Genomic DNA, 27585 nt, shown 5'->3' on the forward strand with positions numbered 1-27585 from the left:
AGAGTAAGAGGCTGTCAGCATCTCTGTTGATAGTTTGGTTTATATTGCACCTTTTATGTGGCTTGAGTACATTTTTGGATTACAGTTGTGTAAGTAAGACTTAATATTTTCTCTGTCTAGTTTGCAAACCTCAATTGTGACAGACACATAATCTCTGTCATCGCTTGAGTGTGTTACAGAGTGACCTCATTCGTCTCTCTCCGTCTCTCCTAGGCTGCTGGAAACTGATGACACAGAGGAGCCAAAGGGTAAGACGAACTCTCCACTTTCACTGCGCTCAGATCGTCTTTTGTTCCACAGACTGAACTCATTCAAGCTCTCTTTATTACTCAGTGTTAAAGGAATACTGAGCTCATTGCTGATGTCAGATCACCTACCTGGTTTATAGATGTTGGCTGTTTAAAACTTTGCCACTGAGGAGGAATGAAAGAAAACAGATCCACTGATGTTTTTGGCTCTGCTCTGTTCGGCGTCTAATTTTAAGTGAACGTTTTGCCTCGAGCGATGGTTTTTCTTTTTCAGAAAACAAGGGGGATTATGTCTGGCACGTGTCTACAGAGTTTTTTGTTCAAAGACCATGACTTAGTGGGTGTGCACTAACACTTGTGTGTCTTTCTGTGCAAATGTTTGATCTTACGTGAGAACACTGGAGGCTTGTTACAGCCAGCTAGTATTATGAACTAATTTTGGAGCCTGCTGCTAAAGAGAGGAGAAAATGGCTAATTTTACACATGGGCCGCTGGCTGCGTTTCCCATTCGCATTCAGCCACCTGAGCCCACAGCCTGTGTGTCTGTCTTTTTGTGTCAGTGGTCAAATGCCTTTTTTTTTGCCTGCCTGTCTGTATGTGTTTCTCTGATTTGGCTGTCTTGCTTTGTCGTGCTGGCCTGCTTGCCAGTCAATGATGTGTGTGCATGTGCGAGACAGAAAGATAGTGACAGAGAGAGGTCATAGGAAGGTCCCAGGTTATTTCAGCATTTCAGGATATGTGAAGCAGTGTAGTGCAAACAATGTAAAATGACATTTATTTACCTTCTTATCTTCTCCTCCACCCAAGTTAATCAGAAAATTTGGCAGACCAAGTCTAAATGAATCTCATAATTATTCAAACATATTATTTAATCATACAGAGGGGCAAAGAGGGCTAAAACAAAGGTAAAGCCAATCCGCTGTCTAACCTGTTGTGTTTTCTGATAGTTTTACAGTCCAATCATTGATTCAAATGTTGCATTTTATCTAGATTTTTCCCTGTGCACTTGGGCAATAAGCACAAATAGTAAATGGCAGAGCTAAATCATGTATTGTTAGATTAGTGCTATGACATTCAGTAGGTTAGTAGATTTAAAACACAAAGACGTGTGTCTGCTAATTATCTGCTCTGCTGCATATTGCCATAACTGATTTATTTAATCATTTTTCATTGTGCAGCTGCACGCAGCTCATTCACTCAGACCTATTTTAACACCTATTTTTTTCAATGATTTACCCATTTACCCAATTGTGATTATTTTAAATCTTAAATTTCATTCTAAGTGGCATTTAAAAAATGTCTTAAGTCTTAAATCTAAGTTGCCTTAGACTGTAGAAACCTTGTCTGTTTATCAAACCACAAATGAGACAAGAATTGGTTATTTAGCCACCCCTCAGTCTCTCCGTTTCTCTCCCCACCACTGTGGACTACTGCCCGGTGCGATAGCGAGCAACAGCTCAGGAGATGGATCTTCTGACTGCGACAGTAGCAGCTTAAAATTGGCCAGCGCAACATCAGGTCTAACCTGTGTAACGGTAGCAGCAGAAAGTTTGCTGTGGGAAGTCGGGTCTGTCCGTACCTCCAGGTTTTCACTGGCTAGATCCAGGATACAGCATCCAATGACTCAGGGCCGGTCGCTATCCACAGAGAAACCATGGGGTGGCTAGCAAGCCAGTTCTTGTGTCATTTGTGATCTGATAAACTGGGAGATAGAGTGGGAAGACAAATCTAATAATACAATATCAGAAATACTTTATTGATGCCCGGGGGGAAATTTTGTGGTTCGTTACAGTCACTCTGATGCCAGCATAGAGACAGAACAAGTGTATAAAAATAGAAAATAGAAATACAGTAAGAGTAAACAATTAGCATAGTATGTAAAAATGTATATATATAAAATAAAGTATGCATAATATGCTAAGTATGTTAGTGTGTAAAATATCAATCTAAGAAATACAGTAATAGACAATTAGCACTATTGTGTGATTATTTAAATTGCAATATGGATAATGTGCTGAGTGTGTTAAGTGTGAAAAATATAAACTGTGCGTACTGCTACCATGTTATGTATAAAACTAGTATGCAAGTTAAAAATATATGCTATCAGAAGTCTAGTGTTCTCTCAATATACATACTTGTATTACAAATAGACTCAAAGTTTATTGTAGAAATCTTGCCCACATGAGCCAAAAAATGTAACTACCTATGTGAGCTTTAAATGTAATGTCATTATTTTAGGCAAAAAAAATATTGAATGACTTGACTTGAATTTAGAAACAGAACTGCAGAATAATCCAGAATCCTAAGGTTTTCCCTTTTCTTTGAAAGACTGAATATCTGTCAGCAAGGCCAGTGTGTTTCTGCGGTTGAAAGTTAAGAGCAGAATTGTTGTATTAGAGAGCACCAAAGACACAAAAAGAGGAACAAAAAGCAGTTAGTGTTGATTTGTAGTTGAGATATGTGCGTGTGAAAGCAAGAGAGTCTGAGAGCATCAGTGGTGCATTCACATGGCTGATGAGCTTCCTGTCCAGGCTGGCAGTGGAGTCAGTGCTCTGAGCCAGAACGCTTCTTGTGGTCACATCAAGGGTTTCCCCAACTCTTCAACTCTCCCACAAGCCAGTAAGGCATACATTCAACTGGTTTATACTGAATAGGGTTAGGCCGGTGTGAAAATTTTCAAACCGGTTTGATATTAAGCTGAACACGGGGTCAGACCGGTTTACCAAATTCTACTAGGGGTCCTACATGAGTCTGCAGTCAGTTCTCAGTGAAACATAATGACCCATAATGTGTCCTAATAGAAAACTAGTGTCTAACTATCATGTAGCATGTCATAGAGCTCTCTGTCCACATTAAATCCATAAAATATGCTCCTCTGTCACTTAATGTAAACAAACCACCTATTAGCAATCAGCTGTGTGTTTAATATCAGACCAGACGTAAACACATAAAGATGTGTGAGTAGCTGACTTGCTATCCTTCTATGTTTGTAACTTTAGTTTTTAAATCAGAAAACACGTTTTTTTGATATTGACTGGAAGTTACATACAGTATAACCAACAGCAAGTAAAACTGGCTCAACTTACTTTTAGCGATGATCATTTACCTCAGCAGAAACTTTCAGCTCACAGGCGTTCTCCCTCGAGCCAGCTGACACTGTGTTTAGGTTATTGAAGGGAAAAAAGTAGGTTTCCTATAGGTAATTCCTCATTTCAGCTTCATGAATCAACCGTTCCTTCACCACTATGGTGCTTTCAAAGCAAGCATCAGATATAAATAGTATCACAGACGACAAAAGTTCAATTCACACACCTGCAGCCACTTAGGACAGCTCTTTCCTTTCACTTTGAAATCAAAATGTTGCCATATTGGTACAGTTTTAGTCTTTTTTAAAGGGATATCTCTGCCATGTCTCCTTCTCTCAACCCCAAAATTAAACAAAAACACAACATGCTCCTCCCCCCGCCCTGCTGAATTTGAACTCTCAGCAGTAAATTAATTTCTGCAGCTGACCTGTATCACACTAGTGGCTAAGTTAGTCTTTTTAAAAACATAATATATTAATCACGCTGTACTACTGCTTAGTGCTAATGCAATTTGACTTGAATTTAGCACTATGACTAAGGCTGCTTTTAAATTTGCCAGAATGTGCTGTAATAACAAATGGCAGTTAAGCCAGTCTGTGTACATCAAACCATTTTAAGTTTATACACGGACCGGCAAAATCAGAAATTAACCCAACAATACTCCCACAAGACAGTGAATATATTTTAGAAGCCTTCAGCTAGATACTGGTTTCCACTGCACTCTATCATGCTGATATTAGCCCAGTATAGATAGCAATCAAAATGATTTAAGCTCACTGTGACTCAAACACTCTTCATTAGATTGTCGTGGTGGTGGGGGAAAGCTGTATAACACATTATGCAGATTTGATGAACTCTACACTGCTCTTCAGATTCTGTTGGCTAATATTGACATATGTGCAGACTCTTCTGGCCATTCTAAGGTCAAAGGCCCATCCAATAAGCTCTCAGCAGCTATAACTCAGCAGTCTTGTGAGATGGATGAAAACACTTATGGAAAAGCCAGTGAACTTAAGTGGAGATTTTTTTTTTTCCATCTCTTGAGTTTCTTTTTTCTCTCTCCGTCTCTCGCTTGGACGTTGGATGGATGATGATGTGAAAAAGATTGGACTGGAGTCAAAACTAAGAGAGTGCAGTCTGTGGGGAATCACCGCTCTGCAATGCGTAATGATTGTGTCATCATCTGAACTAAATCATGCTCAGTTCTGGACAGCAGGGGAGCTTTGAGACATAAATCTGCAGTATTAAAACACTAGAGTACAAGACCTTAACAGAGAAGCTTTTTTCCATTGGAAAGGGGGAGTTTATCATAGACATTATGTGGATTTGTTTGTTCATTTGTTTTCTTTGGAGGGGTAACAATTTTAGCTGAAATGTCTCATTGTCGAGGCAATAAAAGCAGATTTAGAGTGGGAGAGTGGATTTAAGTGCGCTGACTTAAGAAATTTGCGTTGTTTTGGAATATCATTAAATTTAATGGTTTCCTTTTGTTCGGATTAGAAGATTATTTTCTCAGGGCTGTTTTTGATTAGACAACTCTGCAAGAGAAATGATTCTTTCTTTCACACACATAGGCACACACACACACAATAATGGGATTTCTTTCTTTAAGAAAATCATTATCTCACCATGAACGCTTGACTGACAGATAGATGCAGGATGGTTTTACCCTCACTGTACTGTATGTCTGAACACACTCATCCTGAGGCGAGCGATATACTACTACATTCATTTCCTTTTTCTCAGTTAGCTTAGAATCATGGGTGAAGCCAATAAGATTATATCCTATCAGTTTTCCTGTCTACATTTTTCAGCAAGGAAAACTTCCATTTGACCAGCAAAGACTGATATGTGTGTGTGGCGGTTTGTGTGGCTGTGTGTGCAAAGGCATGCATTAAATTATCTGTTAAATCTGCCGTTGTGAACATGTCCATGCTCTGTTCTGTCTTTGCATGCATTTGTATTCTGTATTTACAAAAGGCTAGTGTATTGATGACTTTGTTTGACCTCACCATCTCCATGACCATAAAACAATGTATTATGATGTGGATACCAAACACATACACTCCTTCTTAAACTCTCATTCTGAGATGACCTGACTGATCATATCATACTACACTGGCAGGAAGCAATTGCAAATCCCTCTCACTGTTGTATTCATGATTAACCGTGTGTGTGTGTGTGTGTGTGTGTGTGCGTGTGCGTGTGCGTGTGCGTGTGTGCGTGTGTGTGTGTGTGTGTGTGTGTGTGTGTGTGTGCGTGTGCGTGTGCGTGTGCGTGTGTGCGTGTGTGTTCTTTTTAGGTGACGAGAAGCCTGAGGACTCAGCCAAGAAGACTTCCAAGATGTCTCTTTTAAAGGTATGATATTTTAGGTTTGTCTTCTTAATAAACATGGGATGATATGAATATTATGAAACTAAGGTTAGCCCAGGGAAAATAATTGTGATTAATGATCAAAAAAATTCTAAAAAACCCTAAAGTCGCATTAAATCGCACTGGAATCACTTAACTATGGTGTATATTAAGCATATGTATATTAGAAAGTATGTGTAAAGAAACAAATGTGTACCAAGAAGTATGGTACCGGGAGGTAGGAAGGGTGGGATATCACTGTATTATGGTATACCAGGGTATTTAGAAATCACAACTGTGTGATTTTAAACTCTGTCAAATGTACGGACTCTAATCATATTATTAACTTTGTACTGGAGAGGCTGTATTGAAGATGCTTTGCATGTAGTGCGCATCACGTGCCCTGTAGGTTAGCGCCAACCACATACTGCAGTGAAATTCCAGGAAGGCATGAAAAAAAAGATACTGCAGCCAGGAGAACTCTCACTTCCATGCATCATCCCATACCAACTTCCAACTTCCTTTATCCAAATATTTCGTATTGTTTGATTGATTTTGTGTGTGTGACTGTGTTGCTTTTGCCCAAATCTAGATTTAATAGCTCCAAATGACATCACACACTAAACCAAATCCAAGCTTTAAAACAACATTTCTAGACGTATGAGTGGTGTCACAGATGCTGAATCTATATTTTTCTTCAGACTTTGGTTAAATCTTTTCATATCCCTCGCTGATTAACTCCCAGCCCTTTCCAACGCAGCTGGTGTATGCTTCAACCCCCCTTGGATCTTTGCTCCATTAATAACAAATTGAGCTGTTCCATACAGCACGGAGCTGTCCCGCACCTGGATGCTCACTTGGCCAAAGTCATGACTTCACACACACACACACAAGCACACACACACACAAACACACACGCAGTCCATGGAGGTCTGAAAGCAGAAGTCTAAAGAGCTTAAAGATCCATTTAGGAACAAAAGCTTGACAATGTCCCCAATCCTATGGGAGATACACACATGGGCTTAAAAATGAAGATGGTATCCATCTTTCCCAGGCTGCTCAAGTTTCACAAGTGGTTAGTCTTCATGATATTGGATGTAAATAGCTGTTCTGACTTGGCCTTCACGGGCCAGGAGCAGTGCCAAGGTTAGCCAAGTGAACCCAGATGGCAGGAAAACCTGGTGGGAAAACAAGCTCCCACAAAGAGGCAATCTTACAGTCACAGGACTTTTTGTTTTCTCTTTTTTCCTCTGCTCTCATTGCCCCTTGTTCGGACTTAGATCTCTGGTATTTTAAGGTGTCTCGCTTTAAAGTCATCAGCAGTGACAGATACTCCTTTGCTGTCTTCACTTTCCTCTTATCACTCATTTCTCCTTCACAATCCCTGTTGAAAGCCTGTGAGTCAGTGTCTCGAGCAGCGGAGACAGAACAGGAGTGAGCTTACAGTCTGCTCCCCGGCACAGATTGAGACAATGAAATCTGAACATGGAGACTTGTGGAGAAAGATAAAGTCCATTTGTATTCATGGATCCAAGGGTCATTCAAAAAAACCCCAGGAAAAATCATGATATTTTACAGTCATGTTTTCCAGGCCTGGAAAAGCGTTGGAATAAGTAAAAATCATTGAAAGTTTTGGAAAAGTCATTGAATTACTCACTTTTTGAAACCTGAGCAAACTGGATTGATTTCTTCTAAAAATGGGAAGAACTAGTAAGAACTTTGCAACAAATTAGTAAAAAGTACAAGAAAATTATGTAAAAAATTGCTAAAAAAGGAAAGTAGAAAACAAAAACAAATTGTAAATTCGCATATATGTATGCATAATTCTTAGAATTATAAATATAGTTTCTCAACATTTTTCCAAGTAAAAAAAGAGGGTGAATACAGGTGTTTTACCACAGAGGAAAATGAGGAATGATGAAAACAAAATTGTTGTTTTTTTTAAAAAATATCAAAGCATGTAAAGATTTTCTAGTGGAAACCTCAAATGCAAATATGACCCTGAAAGTTAGAACAATAGATCCCATGTAAGAATTTTTAATCAGGTAAATTTGAGATTCTTATGAAAAAAATACATGAGACACAAACTGTAATTCAAAGCAGCATATTTTTATGTGTCATATGTCTTAATGGGATCTTTACTCTCCAAAGATAGTAAAAGACAAAAAAGGAAAAACAAACTATAATGGCTCCCTTGAAGGTACTTTACGCTAATTTGGAAAATGAAGTAGGAGCAGTATTCATCTCTCTCCATTTTAGCTTTTATTGTTTACTTTACAATCACACTCACACTTAAGAACCAACCTGAGCAACTCTGCTGAAGCATTTAAGGGGTTAACTGCCTCACTCAAGTGTATGGGTGGAGCCTCATTCATTCATTCACTCCCCTTATTGAGATTTTTTTTTTTACTTTCTTTTACAGCTGAGTTAGGACGTAAGCAAACTTGCAAACATAATCCTAACCTGTAGGCTACGGCCGCCCCTCTCTCTGCCCGTAGGACCTGGAGGAGATGGAGGATGGAAGCAGCGGCCGGCGTGCCAATGATGGGGTCAAGTGCCAGCAAATGAGCAGTGACGAAGAGGAATCCTCTACCAGGTAGGCACGCTCAAACTGAGAGTTGACTTTGAAATGAATCTGTAACTTAAACAGGAAACTGTAGCTTCTGCAGGAAAGTGTCAGGATAACTGCATTTAAACTTTGAATGGAGTCTTCTTTTTCACCTTTGGAGTAATAGATGTTGTGGTCTGCGGTACACTACACATGCAACACAACACAAGCAGATAAAACAAACAGAATCACCTTGAAACCAACTGACACACACAGACTGAGTGAAGGACAGAGTTAATTACAGACCAACTGAAAGGCTTTCTAATGATGCAAACAGCTGCAGTGGTAAACCAGATAAACCTGCAGAGCTCGCCTCTGATGCCACGCAGTATATTTCACACACATGCACAAACACAACACTGAGGGCTGCGTGGTAGCCATGGTGATGCAAACTAGACTGAAGCTAATAGCTGCCAAAATGTACTAAGCACTGTAACAACTGAAGCCTGGACTGAGCCAGAGTCCATCTGTGTAATCCATTAGAAATGTCCCCCTTGTTTGTGTGTGTAGATAGATTAAAGACATAATTAAGTTAATTCCTTTTTGGCAACATAGAGTTTGAACTGACCCACGAACTCTTCAGTTCCTACCCAAGTCAGAAGTGATATCAGTACATTTGACTTTTTGCAACTAAACCTCATCACTGACATTTTCAGCAAAGCTCAATCACAATGCATCGACTAACCAAACATCATCGTAGAAATAAGCAATCCTGTGAAAAAAATAAATCAACTGCCCAAAAGAAAGACTTTGCATAGAGATTAGAGGCACGTTAAAATCAAAAGGGAATGTATCCGAGCATCCCTGCCTTCCAAAGGTCAGAAACACCCATCAGATGAGATGATAATGAGCAGAGTGGCGTCTTAACGAAGTCCAAGTTTAGTGTCTTTATCATGCTGGCTCAGTGCCTATATTGATCACAAACTGCCATATCAGTGGTTGGTAATTGATTGTGTCAACATCCTTTGTGTTGGTAAAAGTCAAGGAAGATGAGATCTTCGGCAGTTTTGTAGAACTTTGACACGAGCTTTACCATACACCCAAGTCACTTTTATTTATATAGCACATTTAAAATCAACATGACTTGAACCCAAGTGCTTTTCAGTCAAGGCAGATCCTAAACTATCCCACAGGCAGGTTCACTTGATTAAAAACTCAAAGGCGCATAAAAGGCAGTTACACTTAAAGTAATACAATAAAAACTATAAAAGATCAGGACTAAAATGAAAAAGTTAAAACAACTTGCATGATAAAACAAGATAAAAACAACTTGCAGGACAATGTAATTAAATGAATTTTAGAAACGAAAAAGATTAGAGGATGTTAAAATCTAAGACTTAGACTGAATTAACGCAACTAAAAAAGGTGCATCTTTGATTTTTACTTTTGCAAGTCAATAATGTATCGTCAGACTAATCCATTAAATTTTAAAAACTAATAGCAGGATTTTTAAATCAATTATTTATTTTGCTGGTAACCAATCAGTTGTCCTATGTTTGTCTTCTTCCAATCAGTTGATCCTGAGCAGTCAGTACTTGATAACAGTCATATAGATTTAGATACATTCAGTTTGGGATGGTTACTACTGTATCTTGGTATGTTTAATTTAACTAAACAAATACAAATGGTAACCATGGGTAACAGATCCATAACAGGAGGAAGATTGATTGTTACATTTCTCAGTTTGTAGTTTGAATTCACCTTGCAGCCAGCTCTTTCCTTGCAATTCCATTATGTAATGCCTGAATCTTTTTTTTTACGTTAAATTTATTGAACATATTTTCTTACCGTCTGTTTCCACCATCCTTGTCCTTTTTTTCCCTCGCATATTTCAGTCTTCCCAAAACTGACACAAGCACGTTCATGGATGAGAAAGAGGCCTCAGATGAACCTTCATGGAAGGAACAGCACGAATATGCTTCCACTGTCGAAGAAAAGGTCAGTGGTCTGTTTTTTTTTCTTTTTCTTTTGTTTTACACGATGTTTATACATTATTAAAAATGCCACGTGGTTTCCATAACTCAAAGATAAAAGTCTTTGATCTGGAATGTGTGGTGGAAAGATCATATTTTTGACCTTATGCAAACTAATTCAAAAACTCTTACTCGCCTTAACTTTGGCTCCCTTTACCTCTCTAAGTTTGTTTTTTTTTTGTTTTTGTTTTTGAGTTTGACGTGTAGATTGAAATTCATGTCGCTGATGTACAGTTGCAACACACACACACACACACACACACACAAACTAATCTGGACTAAGAATGATTACCTCACCCACATATTAAACTGATTATCAGAGGTAATCAACGTATGTTTATGTACCCAATTGACAAACACCAATAGCCCTTTACGTTATACACTCCAGTGTAGACCACCTGGTTAGTGTTGCACTTTTACACCAGCTGGCTCCACAATCTGCTTCTCCCTTCATCTCCTCCTAAATCAGCACTCCCTCATAACCTTTGACCTGTCAGTAGGACGTCTGCTGTCGCTCCAGCTGCTGTTGTAGCGTCCAAGCAACAGCATATCAAACACACAAAAAAGGGTGTGTCTTGATGAGTCATTTCATGTTTATGTCTTTATTACATTATTACTCTTTAATATGCCTTTTAAACGCATGATCGCTCACATCTTTAAAGCTGTTAATATTTTATAGTAGCTCCGACAACAAAAAGCTTTTGTCTTGCAATTACTTTACTTGACACAACATGTGTTTTTTGTTAAGGTTTTTTTCCTTTGAGAAAAACAAACATGAGTGACATCCCAAACAAGTCTCGCAGATTTATCGACAAGGCCAAAACCCCCACAGTCTTTCCTGACACAGTTTGTTTCTCTTTGTTTCGCCCAGTAACTCTTGGCTTTTTACTTTTTTCCTTTTCCTAATCACCATTGTTTCAGTTTTCTCAAGATCTAAGTCTTATTTCTTCCTTCTTATTTCTTCTTACTTATCTCTTTAACCCCTTCAATCTTGTCATCTGACCTTCTGACCCAGACTTCTGTGATAACAGCAGTAGGTCAGTGAAAGCAGTGAAATAGTAGCTGGAACAGGAGTATGTGATTGTGTTTGTCAAAAAAAAGAAAAAGGGTTTTCAGCATAGAAATTGATATTAGAGCAGACATTGAACCGTTTGTTGTGGTCATTTGACTTACTTTAGAGATTGCTGTTAGTTGTTATGGTGATAACGTACCTCATTTGGGTCGTAAAATGATTCACACTCACTAGTCTATGAATTTCGGCCTATTATACACAATATAGGCCTTGCATAGCACCAAAATGAGACAAAACGTACAGATAAATTTCCTCCTTCCTTCTCTCCATATGATATGCCTCCCTCGTTGTTGCCACTCTACATGTATCTTGCGTTTGGAACTGAAGGAACTGTGCTGTCCTCCTGCTTTGTCTCCACACTTTCGCTCTCTCTCTTTCCGTCTGTGTGCGATCTTCATATTCAGTGGCCATCATACCATGTGCCCTGTTCCTCTCTCTTGTTTCAGATGTATGAGTCCCACAGGTAACACCACATTTTCTTTACAGCCTCTTACTCAAGCAGTTTCCTAAACGGTTTTCACAGATGCAGAAAAAAAACAGAAAATTTAACTCTCTTTTCGAAAACTTCAATAATGGACGCAAGTTTCAGAGTCTGTGTTTCAACGTGATTGACACAACATGAGGTCATTTTTAAACTTGCAAAAAAAAAACATGGACTTGATGTGCAGAGGCCTCAAGCTAGTGTTTTCTTTTTGTCTGTCTGTTGTTGACGCTCATCATGTAGCCTTGGCCTGTAATCACATTCATAATTATCAACATCTGTGTGTTCTCGTGTGTTACTGAGCCAAAGATTGTAATCGCCTGATACACAATTAGAAATAGTTCTAACCAATTGAATATGAACACCTCAGTAAGTTCTTGCTGCAAGTTGGTTTGGACGGAAGTTAGTCCACTATAACGGTCACAGTTTCATGCAGTTGCAATGATACACAAAAAAAGGCACTGCTCTCACCATGCTGCTATGTTGTTTTGAATGACAATATCCGTTTTATTTTGATTCTATTTCTATGGTTTTCACTGTTAACATGGAAACTGCAAAGGAGCTAAAGTTGGAAAATGTTGGTTTGGTCAAAGAGTTACATGCTGTAATCAAGCACCATTGACTTCACATCACATAGTTCTTAGAGTTAAATTGTCTTTTCCAGATATTATAAATATTATGGCTGGTAGTAAAAAAAAGCGGTGTCTCTCTTTCTCCCTCTCTACATCAGTCTTCCAGTCTCCTCTCCGACAGCGCCCTCCCCGTCAGCAAGACCAGAGACGCCTCCCCCCCTCCCTCTCCTCCCTGCCAGCTTGCCTCGCTGCAGCGCCAAGACTCTGGGCCTCGGGGCATCAAGGGAATCCTAAAGAAAAGCCGCTCCACTAGTGTGGAGTCGGACCACAGCGAGGGCTCGACGCCAGATTGTGCACCAGTCCGACAGAGCAGCGTCACCCTCAGTCACCCTGAGAGCGAGGAGGAGATGGAGGAGATGGAGGAGGAGGAGGAGGAGGAGGAGGAGGAGGAGGAGGAGGAGGAGGAGGAGGAGATAGAAGAAGAGGTCAACGGGGAAAATGACAGAGAGGATGAGTCACTGACTGATGATATAACAGACGGAGGGAGCTTCAGCATTGACAGACATCAGAGGGAGGGAGGCAGCAGCAGCAGCAGCAGCAGAGGGAGCTTTGAGGAGATGAGGAGCCCCTCGCCTGACGAGAGCCTGGAGAAAACGTCCTCCGTTTCAGAGGATGTCGAGGAGCTGGAGAGCAGTTTGGACGGAAGCCAGGGCTCCACAATCAAACAGAGGTCATCAGACAGACACAAACACAGCATACATTGTTAAGGCCTAAATGTGCATTTTTGTGTCTATGCAATGAAATTTAAGAAATATGAAATGGAATTCATTTTCAGTTAAGGCTTTTTAAACAAGAGCACCCAACAATAGAGTATGCCACAAGTTTTCAAATATTCAGTTGTCAAAACAAATATCATTACAAACCTGTGACCAAGTAATATGCAATAAGAGAAGCCAGGCAGTACAACTTTTAGATAACTATAATACACCGACTATTTAACCCCCCCAGATGATTAGATTGTATTAGTTACTCACCCCTTGTGACATTGAATAAGTGAAGAAAACTGCTTAAAATGGAGAAAATTCTTGATGAACTGAAGTCATAGGAGTTCGTGTCTAACAAGAGTAATCAAAACATCAGTATATTAACTCTCACTCAACGTGTGCAGTGTAGCCTCGCTTGCACAGTCTTATGTTCAGTACTTTCTAAACAGACAGCCCCCTCTGGCAGGGAATTGAACTGAGGGTGAAACTTTTCTATTTTCTCTTCAAAGTCAAACTGCATTGACAAAAATCAGTCATTGTGCCTCGCTGAACACTGGAGCTTTTAGTTTACTCCATCAATTAGTTTGTTTTTGTTGTGTGACTGTGATGTGTAAAAAGGTTAGTTCAGATTAAGCAAAGATACACAATAACACTACCGATCATGGCAGTGGTAAACCAGCAGCTCCTGTGTAAAATGACTGTTTTTGTGAGTGTGGTCTGGCTTTGAAGAGAGCACAGATAAGTTTCAGGTCAGTTCCTCGTCAGAAAGAGTTGTTCGTTCAGGAGGCACTGAGCGTACGACTGGATAAATGACACTTGGATTATATCGCATGAGTTGTTTTTTTATTTTAGGATTCATCCTGCACCAGAAGCATGTGAAAAAAACAAAGTTTTCTACACAAATTCAGTGTGACACGGGGTGAGTAATTGATAAACAAATGCATATATGGGGGGGTGAAGTATGACTTTCAGTCCATTCAAAATGCATAGCAAAGGAAGGTTAGACAGGGTAATTTAATAAGGAAAGCACTAATGAGTCTTTTGCCTTTTTCAGACTTGCAGAGTTCACTAGTGAAGATGAGAAGAAGGACAGAGTGAAAAAACCCAAACCATCTGAGCAGATCCAGACATCACTGGCTGAGCGCTTTGGTCAGCTCCAAGATGCTGAAAATGCCTGGAAGAAAAAGGTACGTTTTTACTCATCGAGCTTTTTCTTTGTGTTGTGGAGTTTAATCGTCTCTTTAGCAGGTTTACAAGACTGGACTTGGAATGGATTGCTTATAGTGGTGTGGGTACACAAGCAGTAACAAGCAAATACTGCTCCATGTTGAGGCTTACCTTCTACTCTCTGTGCTGGAAAGAAAGATTTGGCTGTGGACACATTTCTTCCTCTGCTGAATCAGCTTATATTCCCCGGGTTACTGCCAAAAGGGTGTGAGTTTAGGAGGGCTTGAGGGGGGGGGCGCAGCAGATTTGGGAGTGGTGACGCCAAAGCCCTGGGATCCAGGGCTTAGCTGGCCTCCCAAAGAGAAAGAGAGACACGCCTTTTCCCGTTGTGAAAGTAAAATCCTACACCGTGACCAAACACCTGCAAACCTTCCAAGCTAATGCCTGCTTCCTTTGGCTGATTTTTGCACTCTCCTCTCTTCTCCTGTCCTAAAAAATCCCTCCATAAGCCAGCTTTTGTGTTCTTTGTAGACCTTCATGTCTCACAAACATCCAGGTCAAACAGTTTAACACAGGTCAGTGTTTAATGTTTAACACATGTTAAGATAACTGACATTTTTGAAGTGGTAATAGAAGTGCTGCAGGTTTCTACAAGCTCTCCTATTCAAACAAGACCACCTTTGCTGAGCTGAAAAACAACACTGCACTCCATGATAACCTTTCCATGGACAGTGCGAGTTAAGACTGGTGCTACAGCAATGGAAAAACCCTATGAGCACCACATTTATATCCCCAAAACAGTCAATTGGACGCAAATATTGAAGTGATGTCATGTTTATTTATTCGGAGCATCTCTTGGCTCGACGTCTGTCCAGGTCAATGATCCTCTTGGAAGGATTTCTGGTTTGGGGCACATCCTTCATTGAAGAATGAGCTAAGAATAAATCCACTCTTAGTCTGGAAAAAAGCCACTTAATAAGTAAGTACAGACAGCCAAAAGTTTGAACAAATCCCCGCTCAAATAAATACTGAAAACTGATGTCATTTTGTATTTGTGTGGTCTGTCATCATTAGGATAAGTAAACAAAGAGCCCATAAAAATTAATGGCACTGAAACTGCATCACTCACTCAACACTCACATGAATGAGGGCCAAACTAGTGTCCAAAATGTCTGCAGATTTGTTCCTTTAATTCTATCTGAGGTTATTGCCTGTGAATTGGTCTGGAACCTGCTGCGCTCTGTGGCTGCTACCGTAGAACTACATGCAGCTAATACATGGTTTGGCTAAATTACTGGCATTGATGCCATGTCTGCATTAGCTATGGGGCATTTCCGTCTTTATAACTGTCCTTGTTACATTTCCGTTTCTCTCTTGAGGAAAGACCATCGGTTTTCATGTTTGGGCATGTCATTTTATCTCATGCGCTGCCAATCCGGAGCAGATGTTGTTGTTCTTTGGTTGATATGTGGGAGACGAGGGAATGTAACACGCACGGTGCGCACTGTGGTCATCTTCAACCAGCTCCAGATGTTTCCTGTCAGGCCTGCTAAGCTGTTCTGTGCTCTAAGGCTGTGTTGTAAAGTGAGCTCTTGTTGTAAATTTAACCTAAAGAGGATCTTGAGTAACGATTGTTAGTCATAGGTTACAATGACTGTTTGCAGCATATCATTAGTTGATGATGAATTGTACCTGGATGATTAAAGTAACAGAAAACACAAACTAAAAGAATATTTTGAATTCTGCTGTTTGCTTTAATTCCCAAAGGATTTTGTAAATGTTGGGTTTTGTACTCCAGTGATGACTCATTGAATAGTAGTCTGATTCAGTCCATTAAGACAAATGAGCAGTAGGAAATATTGTCCCTGATGTGTTGATTCCCAGAAAATGTATTAAAGATAATCCACTCAAGATGAGTGGATAATCTCCAACACATTGTGAGTGTGTTTTAAAAAGACTGCTGAAATAGGCAATTTAAAAGCACAAATTCATACACTGAAAGGAATCAAACTTTTAATGTTAAATATGCCAACAGGGTGAAACATTTTCAAATGATTGGAATGAAACTGTGTTTCAGTGTGCTGAAGGATATGAGAAAAACATGCAAGATGTGACAACAATCAGTATCACGATAACAAATTTAATTGTGATAAACAGATATTATAGTGTACTCAGTTTTGCCTTTGTGCTCAGGATGTGTGGGATAAGTCACAGACAGTGCTTAACTTAATAGATCAAACTGTGCTTAATGTTGACTGTTTTCTGAGTGTTTCCTTATTTTCAGACTGGTTAACTAGTCTGTTTTCAAACTTCTGTTAGGAGGTCTTTTTCAGGGCTTTAAAAACAACAAATTGCTTCATAGTTGTTGTTTTTTTTAAAAAAATTATGTCCCAAAGGGCATAAAAATTCTAGATGTGAAAGTGCAGTTTTCTACATATAGTCTTTCAACTGATTAAAATAAATACCCAAGTGCAATATCGCAGTCTTTCGCATTGTGTTTTTCGCACAAGTTGACCCTGTGATGAAGATCACAGACAATATATTGTGCAGCTCTGTTTTTTAATACCCTGCATTTCTTTCAGCTTATAGTGCTTAGTTTTCTGCATGCGCTGTTATAAACAGTTTATTTCCCGTTTCCTTTCTCTCCCATCCTCCCAAACTTTCTGCCAGGCTTTAAATGACCCGTCTCTTCTTTGGTCTTCCGTGCTAAAACCTGCTCTCCCTAATGTTGCGCTGCTATGCTCTTTCTCCTCTGATAATTTCCCTTTCCTCTTCTCCTCTTCCTCCTATCCCTCCTCCCTTCTCTCCAGTTTCCTCTGTCCTCACCTGCAGACTCTACCCCTTTCTTTGACTTTCACATGCACCTGTCAACCTTTCCCAGCCCCTTCAGGTGAGTGTGTGTCTCTTTGCATGGACTTAATCGCTAAACGTTTTGTTTTGGCCCTCAATTCTCTACCTGTGCTCTGGACAACTTCTCACACACTCTCTCAGAATCACCACTGAGGAATCACAGCTGTCAACACACTTGCTGTTGGTACATGAATGTGGTTTTCGTGCCCTCACTTGGTAGATATCTGAGTCAGTGGTTTGGCTGAGGTGCTGCCTGCACCGTACAGTGAGGCAGGGCTGGGAAAAATGGTTTCCTGTGGGGGTTTGAGGCCCAGGCCCTTTCCTCTCCTCCTCCCTCTCTGGGGTCCTGTCAGGCCAAGGTATTTCCCCTCTCTGATTGACTCCAGAGATGGGCTGCTCGCTGGAGGGGCTGCGTCGGTCTGCATGTGTGTGAGAATTCCTCAGGACTGTGTGAGATGACAGATGTGATGGTTTGCATGTACAAGCATTATTGTACGAAGAGTGATTGTAATGTGATGCAGTGTAGAAGCAATTGGAAATGGTATTTCTGAGTAATAATAGTTTAAAGGTGCAAGAAAGAGGATTTTCTTAGTCCCTACCGTTTGTCTTATTCATGGAAAGATGTGCAGAAACAGCTCCGCAGAAGTATCCAGGAGTCCCACGGTCATAAAAAACCTGAAAAATTAATGGAACTACACAGTCACATTTTCCAGGCCTGGAAAATACATGAAGCTAGTGGAAATCAGTGAAAATTATCAAAAAATCACAGTAATGGGTTGTGTGAAGAAAATTTAACAAATTCGGACATTTTTGTTGTTGTTGTTTGTTTGTTTTGTTATTTCCTTATGTCTTTCAAGAAAACATATTTGGGCCTTTTTTTTAATATAGTGGCTTTTTCTTTTTTTTTTATTTTTCGATTTAAGAAAACAGGATTGGAAGGCTTGTTTTCTTTGAAAGAAATTGCTAAAAGGACACCATTTATCATAGTCATAAACCTTAAAACCAGAAATTATTTTTGGATTTTCAAATTTCAGACAGTTCTTGAACACATCATGTGGGATGCTGGAATTATGTTTGAATAGAGTTTGATAAATGCCAAGCAAGTGAGGCAAGGAAAGAAAATATTAGGGGTACTTGAAAAGTCATGGAAAAGTTTTGAAACTTTGTCCATGAAAATGTGGTGGAGCCCTGCGTATCATATTCTGTCATGTTATGAGATCAGCAAGAGTTCACTTTGATGTTCAGCCCCAGTGTGTTGTCTCTGTGTGCATGCCAGTGTGATTAAATGTATTTCTTTGAACCTTTGTCCCATGTTGGGCTAATATTTGACCACTCCATGCAACATGTTTGACATTAAAGTACAAAAAAAAACTGTTTCCAGTGATTTAGAGAAAAGGATGTTTGTTATGGTTTGAGTGGAAGATTGTTTGAGGGGAAACTGGTGTTTTTCCATTTCGTTACCTCATGTCTGTTTGGATATTGTAGGATGTGTCACATTAATTCAGGACAAATAGTACATATTATTCCTCAGGCTTGTTGTTTAAATGTGACTAGATTTTATTATATTGTATTGTAGTCTCCAGCTCCTTTCTTGCCAGACTATCAAAAAATGATTTGTTAAGCAGGGATGGAGACGGTTTCTCAGCGTCAGTTCAACAATAAATATGCTGTTAGACACAAAGACTGTTGTGAGGAATAAACTTTTGACCTTCCAGTCAGCCACAGCAATAAAGTGATAGCCAATGCGAATGCTGGTGCCAATAGAGATCCGAATAAAGATAGAAACAAAGTCTTCTTGTTTAACTCAGATCTGCACAACTGCTTTCATTAGAATTAGAAATACTTTATTGATTCCCAGTGGGGGGGGGGGGACCTTATGCTTAATGTTAGTATCACTATTTTGGGTTTCTACACATGCTTTCCTCAGTTGTCTATACTGGAACACCTGTATTAACCCTATAACTGAAAGGCTCGATTTTGGCGCCTGTCTCTTTTAGCCCTCCTCCCAAAAAAGCTCTGTCTACTCTGATTGGTCAACATTTTACCATCATTGCAGCTGGGGAATGACTTTAACGAAGTATAGCAGCGCTTTAAAATAACTAGTAAAAACTTCTAAACACAGCCAGACATGTCTCTACAGGAATATGATCTGAACAAAATCAGCAACCAAGATTCCATGTTTCCCTGATGTTAGCATGTAGCTACATGTAGCCGTGTGATTGAACACTTGCAGTAGCGTGCCTGGACCAGATGACTATATAAAGAAATCTGTCACTAGCTGACGTCAGCTTGTCTCAGAAGTTTAACAAAAACATTGGCAACAAAGTATTCGGAACGATCTGAGGGCTGAGGTTTTTCCTCACTTGGATTGTTTTTACACAAGTTTACCTCATTATTTACAACTTTGGTTTAATATGATCAGACATTGTAGCAATATATAAACCCATATGACAGAAAATAAGGAAAAGCACTATGGGTCCCCTTTAAACGACGACAAATGGTGAGAAATCCCAAGAAGACATTTTTCCCAAAACATTCAGCCTTTGCAATTATATCGACATCAATTTCATGTCAAAAATTAGAGCATAGACTGCCAATTTTGCTTTTCTAACACCACATTGACATCAGTGCGGCTGAAGTTCACCACTATAACCAAACATCTTTTGAGCTTTGAAGCCGCTGACATCTGTGAATGTTTAAGTCGACCCTTCGCAGCTTACAGTAAAGACGGTGCTGTAAATTTCAGTATGACAGTCAGCAGATCACACAGATCATCGTTCATCCACAAAGAAAATTCCTTTCTGACTGAAACGAGCTGTTTGGTTTTTCGCTAATCTCAATCATTTGTTTGTCATTTATTTCCATCTCTTGTTGCACAGACTTGCATGCTCATATGAATCCATACAGACAGGAATACATTCAGCAATATACAGTATACACACAAATATGCTCACACCAACCATGTGGAGTTTCTTCTGTTAGCCATAGCTGTTCTGTACATTTACTTGCCTTATGATCTGCTTAGAATTTATTTTCTGTGTGTTTCTCTTGTGCAGACATGGTGCAGAGATGTGGAAATAGGTTTGGGTTTGCAAGACGCTGCTGTGTGTAGAAAGGAAGTCAACTCATGGTACATTACACGCAGTGAATTGCTCATTATTAGCGAAGGAGTAAGGGGTGGCAGCCAGTAAAAACCCAGGCAGGGCTATAAAACGCTTCAAATATTTAGGAGTGGAATATCATTAATTACTTTTAAACAGCTCCTGGGGTCCAGTGGGACCAGGGGGGCCAGTAAACTTCTGCTAATTCATTTTTAATGGTGGCATTCAGGTGCAAAAATGGCAGCAGGAGTAAATCACGCAAGGAAAGCTCTAATGAATAGTGGCTGATGGATTGACATGGTATTGGTTTCGGTGTTTTATTGTCAGAAATCAACATTCTTCATGTTTTTTTACGTTTGTAAGTAGACTTTTTTGGGAGAAGAAAAACTCAAAAACTATGAGAAAATAATGGGATCCTTCATATTTCCTCCTTAAATCAATTTCTATCTCTGAGGTAGCTTCATTATCTTCCTACATACCTTTTAACACAAAGTCTAAAGTTGTATTTAAATACATTTTCCAACAGAAGTCCAATGTAGATGTCGCGCCCAAGATGTCGCTGACGGAGAGGATGAAGATCCTTAAAGACAAGGAGGAGCAGTGGAAGAGCAAAGGCAAAGGAGCAGCCAACGACTCGGTCCAGTTCACTGTGGCTGGACGCATGGCCAAGAGAGGTGAGACTGCAGTGTGTTTATACACTGTGGCTTGACACGAGCTGAGCGTGCTTATTATTCTGCTGTATGAGGCCCAGTAAAACTTGCAAACTCTGTGCTGCTGTATGACTTCTGCATTTCTTCACTGTTTTTCAGGTCCAACAAATTGCTTTACTATAGTCTCTTTTTTTTTCTCATTTTAAGCAAAAAAAAGTTGACACAAAGTTCAATTAAAAACAAATAACTTACCGGTATGATTCTGTGAAAATGGACAACCAATCTTTGCAGTCCTTATAAAAGCATTGATCCTCCATACACAGGCATTCAGCCTACAGTGTACAATCCACACAAAGAACATTAGAGAGGGCAGGACTGTTGGAACTTTTTATGTATTTTTTTAGTTTCTCTAATGTAAGGATTTGTTGCTTTGCTTTCTGATACTTGATAGTGAGACGAGAGAATATACGCTATTTAAAAAAAAAAAAAAACATTTTCTGACATTTGACAGTGAATCAAGAAAATAACTGACAGCTATGTGTGTCATTTGCAACCCTAATTTTCCCCATGTCTTTGTCTAGGTCTTGTGACAGACACCGGAAGGGAAGAGTCACCTCTTATTGCCCTCAAGAAGTCTCATGCCACGCCTGTTAAGCCGCATGAAGGTAGTAGACATTCCCCTTCAACTTACAGTCAGTGTGTGAGTCATTCAGGTAATCAATGAAGTGATTAACCTGATAACGTCTGTTAGATGTTGTGAACACTTAAAGGGGAACACCACCTAAATGCAGAATGCCAGTATGTTATTTCCATGACCTCAGAAGGTTTAATCAATATTTGAACATGAGCTACTTTCTCTCAAAGCCAGAAACCAGAGAAGTAAGTCTCAAATTTGTGAGTATTAAGTCTGGAGCTGCTCCATAGCCAGTGAGCTGGAGCCTGATTTTATGGACCCACAGAAAGTTTTTTTTTTCTCCTTTTTTATTCCCAAATGAGCTTTATTCAAAGCGTTTTCAGATGTGAAACAAAAACGGTCCCATATAACTCAGATCATTCCCCTGTGTGCTCTCAGAGTCGTCTATAACATTTTTCACCATACACTGTCTATGGAGCAGAGCCAGACTTTATCATTGATGACATCAAAAGTTTGAATTTTAGCACTTGGGGAAAAGTTGTTCATATTTACTGAAATTTTTGGACTGTCTTAGATCATAAGAATGACATGTATGATATTTGAATATCTTGATAATTTGAACTGGACTCTTTCGGCTAGGTGTGTCTTTAGAATTAGCCCATATGATTTTATTTAAATCTTTGTAGAAATTTAAGAGCATTTTCATAACTTTTTAAAACAATGGTAATGCCAAATATTATTATTTTATCATAAGTTTGATGGTAAAAATTCACGAAAGGATTGTGCGGCTTTGTAACTCCTAAACCTGCACAATTAAGACAAAGACATCGTTAAACTCTCAGAGCACGCACAGGGGGTGAAATATATCCGTAACTGTTTTGCCAAGCAAATGGTATCCCGATGCTCCTGTGCTATTTGCAAGTATTTAAATGAGGTAATATGCATACATTTGGTGAAAAATTGTCCCTTTCTAGGCAAATGAGCCTCACTGCAAAAACATTACAATTCACAGAGATCAGTTCTGATATCCACACGCAGTTACAGTGAAATGATTAGTGTCTGTAGAGAGTTGGAGAACTGAAGCACATTTAAATGGGGTGTCGCGCCCAAACACTCTCCAGAGATCATAGCATGCCGCTTTACTTCGTCTGTCACGGCCTGTACCTCTCAATCTGAAAATTTTAATCATTGTCCTGCCTACTGTGTTCTTACCAACAAAGATAACATTTACACTTTGCAACATAAATAATTGAAGTTAGACACAAAAACAGCCAACTTGAACTCAGCTGCAAAACTTAATGGACATGTTTTTGCTGTTTTATCTCTTGTGAGTGGAACCTTGAGACAGGACACATAGTGGTTGCATGTTATGGCCAATTCATGGTGCTATTTGCAGCCAAAATTCATTCTTTGTAAATTTGCCCGTGGGTGAAGTAAGCAACAATTAATAAGTCCTTGTTTGTTTTTGTTGAACAGGAATCTCCAGTAGAAGTGATGTGAAGGTGGAAGGAGACAAACGGCTCGACAAGCTGGAGTCTTTCCTCGACAAGCTCCACAATAAAGGTACAACCCCCTCTTTTTTTGTCTTCTTCCACATAAGATGATAATCAATGATACAAAGTGTCATTAAGGATCTGTTGCACACATTTGTTTAATTTAAATCTTAACCCTTTTTGCTGCCACATAGTCATAGTGTATATCAAACATTACACATAAGCATTTTAAAGATGAACATGCACAAAACTATTTTTTTGCATATCTCAATCACCTTACCATGACCCTGTCCTCGACCTGTTCACTGAAAGCATCATTAGCGTTAGAAAAGTTCTGTGTAGCACTTCTTGCTCCACCTTAATTGTTTCTTGTCACTGCTGTCGGGTCAGGCGTGAGCAAAAGCAAGACGTCCACCGTGGAGGTGACAGCAGAGACGGAGAAAGAGGTGATGACCCTGGATGACGATGAGACGTTCGGTAACTTCTACAGATCTGTCTCACCATCGACGCTCCAGGACTCCAGTGTGGTTGTGACAGAGGAGGACCTCAGCCAGATCCAAGCCAATACACCAAAGTTAGTTTATAAAAACCATAACAGTAATGAATAACATCATTATTATGTCATATGATTCTCTATTTTTTTTTAACATCAGCATTGTCAGATTCCTTGGTTGCTTGAATTAAAAATGACATGTCTGTTTTACATATGTGTGTGTATTCAGGCTCACATCAGCTGTAGCAGAACACAAGCGAGCAGTACGACCAGCCAGAAGGAACCAGGGCTCCAGGAACCCTCTGCGGGCTCTGGCCTCCCGCAACGACATCCGCCAGGTCTACACCGAACAGAGGCTTAACGTAGCCTCACTGGAGACCAAGAGGATCCAAGTGGAGAGGAGTAAGACTGCTCAGGCTTACTGTTCACATCTTAGCGAGGCTTAAGAGTCTTAAGAGCTTTCAAGCGCCACCAAAAGTTTAATCCATGACCAAAATTTGCTGTATAACCATTTTACCAAGTCATGTTGTGTTGTTCCTGATGGACTTACAAGGTTCCACTGGCCTTTAGTGGTTTCTGTACATTGCAGTGTGTTGAAAGTGTGACAATAACATAAAGATAGAAACAATAGCGAAGGAATGAGGTACTTGAATATGATTGCATAGTGGCCAAAGTAATATAAAATTTAAAAAAAATGTTGTTTCCATTATTTCCCATCAACCTACACAGGAACTATCAACACGCACTTCAGTAATCTACTGTAAATACGTGTATATGTGTATGTTATTTATTTATTTATTGTGTCATGCACATACAAATGGCCACATTGACTTTTCGTAAGCGGTAAATGAATGGGACTGCACCTGATTTTCTGGCCATTTAAAGTGCTTTTACACAACATGTCCCATTCATTTACTCACGCAAACATTCACACGCTGGTGGCTGATGACTGTACAAGGTGCCACCTACTACTCAGCTTAAACATTCACACACACTCATACAGTTCAGTATCTTGCCTACATCAATATGTGGATAGGAGAAGCCGTGGACTGAAATTGCCGATCCTCGGAAGAGTGGATGAGTGGCACTACACGATGTTCAGACCGTATCAGCGATTCTGGGGTTGTCTACACACAGCTCTCAACATGGAGGCTGGCTAAGCCAACAGCTAATGTTGCTTACAGTGCTAACAACAGCAACAGTGCTTACAGAGCTAACGGTGTTGACCTTGAGGGTAACCCAGAGGGTTGATGTTGTGCTTTTGCAACAATCCTGTGAAAATATCAGTGGTAACTGCAGTATGAGTGCAGAGCAGTGTTGCAGCAGTTTGCTAGCCACTGAGACCCACACAAACAGGGACTCACATGCACTAACATGCATGCATGCACGGCTGGACTTCAAGATGCTAGTGCTCCACTTTATCTTTACATATAGTTGCTTGCTGCTATATTAATGTTCGAAATGCTGTATATAGCTCCTCTAATGCACCAAAACTACTGTTGCAATGGTGAAACATTTGTCAGACATATGATTCATTGCAAACAAAAACCTTTTTTCTCTCCTCCCACGCTCCAAATTTAAAACCTGCCACAAAACAGGTTCTCTTCCTTCAAAGCAGCTCAAGTTATTCATTTTCAGTAAACACACTGCATGAAAGCAAACATCACAGCTGAATGCCAATTAGCTGTACTCGAGGGCTGAGGGTGCGAGCAGCTGTTCTTGTTAGCTAACTAATATTTATATTCTGTATTTTCAGTCTTCAGTTTAGTCTGCTGCTTGAGTATTTCCTATATTCAGTTCCTCTCTATAAATATTCCTCACAGACTAATCTGACCCCAGTGGCCTTTTACAGGTTACGTGATAAAAAAGAGGAAGTGGGTACTACAGCTGTGTGTAGACTGTCTAATGTAGCTCACATGAAAGAAGAAATTTGAAAACATGTCCTGTTTCGTATGTATTATTCTGGTCCTGGCTTCTGTTATACTTCTGTTATGTTCCCTCAGAGCACTTTGTAACTCTGTTGTTAAAGGTAAAGAAGAAGGGTGATTTCAATTGTTTGATTCAACTTTGTTTATTCCCAATTGTCCTTTTCTTTCCTTTAAAGTGGCAAAACACTCCAGAACAAACCTGGCTGACGTGGCCTTGGCGGGTCTCGCCAGTAAGGAGAACTTCCGCAAGGTCAACCTGCGCAGTGTGAAATCCACCGATGTTGTGACCAACAACAGTACGCTGCCTTTCAACAAGCTCATGCTCATTCGCATCAAAGGTAAGCAACACAAGAGACTGAACTGTTTGTTTTCTATAAATATGCATTGAATGGAGGTGTGATCTATGTTGATCTATCACCTATAACCATTTATAATGAAGAGCACTTGACATAACACTTAAAACTACGGAACATGAGAAACTCTCGAGTGTGTTTTTTTGTGCTGTTTTTTAAGTGTTAATTGAATAAACCACAAAATAATATTAAATTACAGATGTATATCAGTGATTCATTTTTCAGATTCTGGAAGTAATAGCTGCTTCCTTATTATCTGTAGGTCGCAGGCACGTCCAGGTGCGCCTGGTGGAGCCCACAGCCCACTCTCTAAACAGTGGCGACTGTTTCCTCCTCATCACACCAAAGCACTGTTTTATGTGGAGCGGAGAGTTCGCCAACGTCATCGAAAAAGCCAAGGTAGAGAACCTCACATACACAATGAAGATTAGAGTGTTGTGACATGTGTATACGGCATGATAAACTGTCCTTGTATGCTTTGTGTGACCAGGCGGCAGAAATGGCAGCGTTCGTTCAGGCCAAGAGGGATCTTGGGTGTAAGGCCTCCCAGGTGACGGTGCTGGAGGAGGGGATCAACACCGAGAGCAGATGGGCCAAAGAGTTCTGGAGCCTGCTGGGAGGACACACCAAATACAGAGGTTCAAACTCACACACACAAAGTCTCTGTTGCTCTTTAAATAACACCAACACTGAAATAAACTTTCCACCACAGTTCACTTATGACTGAGGGTGTTTTGATCTGCTTCTTCTTCCTGATCTACTTTGTTTTTATTCACATCATCTCAAGCAGTTTCTATTGAGCTCAAGCACAAACAGAGGTTAATGCAGCACATATTTAATTATTATCAGGGTATTTTTAATATAGTTGGTGACAACTGCAGCCCTTAGTTCATAACATATTTTAAAATATAGTATGATGCTTTTTAAATTACTAAGATTTGTTGTTTTCCTTAAGACTATCTCAGCATTTGAAGGATGTTATGTCTGACCACTCACCGCCCAACACATACGCCTACTCTACTCTTTTATCTGTGTGTGAAGGTTATACTTATTTAAAACTAAACTTAAAATTAAAACTAGGTGTGAAGAAAACATCTTAGATACTTGAAATTGAATTTTAAAAAAATGGCATGAAAAAAAACCAAAAACCTAACTAAAATAAGATTTTAATATAAAGGAAACGTCTTTAGTTTCAGTCTGTCAATATGGTTAAGTTTGTCAACAAAACAGGCATGAGGAAGTATTGGTGCATATGTTTATTAAGACTGGGGTGTGCACATGAATGTGTTTGTATTGTGATACCTGTTCTGAACTTCTTAAATCTTGCCACTGACAAATACCATCCATATTATAGTTAGAAACTAAAACCAATACTGAAACTAATAAAAGCTAAATCAAAACTAAAGAGTTACAACAAACTGAAACAAGCAAACACACTCTTGAAACTAAACTGTACTGAAATCAAAAGAGAAATAAAAATATAAACTACCGAAAAAAACAAAACTATAGTAACAGATATGTCTGTGTGTTATAGGAGCCGGGGAGCCAGAGGAGGATGAGCTGTATGAGAGCGGGGTGTTAGACTCTAACGGGGTGTACAGACTGCAGGGAGACAAACTGGTGCCTCATGAAGATGCCTGGGCCTCCATCCCGAGTGTCTCCTTGCTCGACTCTAAAGAGGTAACACCAGCACCACAGTAATGACCTCATATGTCTGGGAAGTTTTGACGAGTGTGGAAAACTATTTTGATCTTTCTAAC

The 27585-nt window shown here is 39.7% G+C and overlaps 1 protein-coding gene across 2 annotated transcripts in view; it reads left to right on the top strand.

Annotated features, from left to right (window-relative positions):
• svild (supervillin d) overlaps nucleotides 1–27585 on the top strand; it is a 62298-nt gene that overhangs the window by 22590 nt on the left and 12123 nt on the right. For both annotated transcript variants that reach the window (XM_042507583.2, XM_042507584.2), the window contains exons 3-17: nucleotides 214–248; nucleotides 5637–5692; nucleotides 8185–8282; nucleotides 10130–10232; nucleotides 12551–13122; nucleotides 14211–14343; nucleotides 20801–20948; nucleotides 21506–21589; nucleotides 23035–23121; nucleotides 23442–23625; nucleotides 23774–23946; nucleotides 25649–25810; nucleotides 26088–26224; nucleotides 26316–26463; nucleotides 27360–27505. In XM_042507583.2, coding sequence (XP_042363517.2) covers nucleotides 214–248; nucleotides 5637–5692; nucleotides 8185–8282; nucleotides 10130–10232; nucleotides 12551–13122; nucleotides 14211–14343; nucleotides 20801–20948; nucleotides 21506–21589; nucleotides 23035–23121; nucleotides 23442–23625; nucleotides 23774–23946; nucleotides 25649–25810; nucleotides 26088–26224; nucleotides 26316–26463; nucleotides 27360–27505 — 2266 coding nt within the window. The remainder of the gene's footprint in view (nucleotides 1–213; nucleotides 249–5636; nucleotides 5693–8184; nucleotides 8283–10129; nucleotides 10233–12550; nucleotides 13123–14210; nucleotides 14344–20800; nucleotides 20949–21505; nucleotides 21590–23034; nucleotides 23122–23441; nucleotides 23626–23773; nucleotides 23947–25648; nucleotides 25811–26087; nucleotides 26225–26315; nucleotides 26464–27359; nucleotides 27506–27585) is intronic.

This window comes from Plectropomus leopardus, chromosome 19 (genome assembly GCF_026936395.1).
Source record: "Plectropomus leopardus strain MGB_pleo_1.0 chromosome 19, ASM2693639v1, whole genome shotgun sequence".
Taxonomy (NCBI): domain Eukaryota; kingdom Metazoa; phylum Chordata; class Actinopteri; order Perciformes; family Serranidae; genus Plectropomus; species Plectropomus leopardus.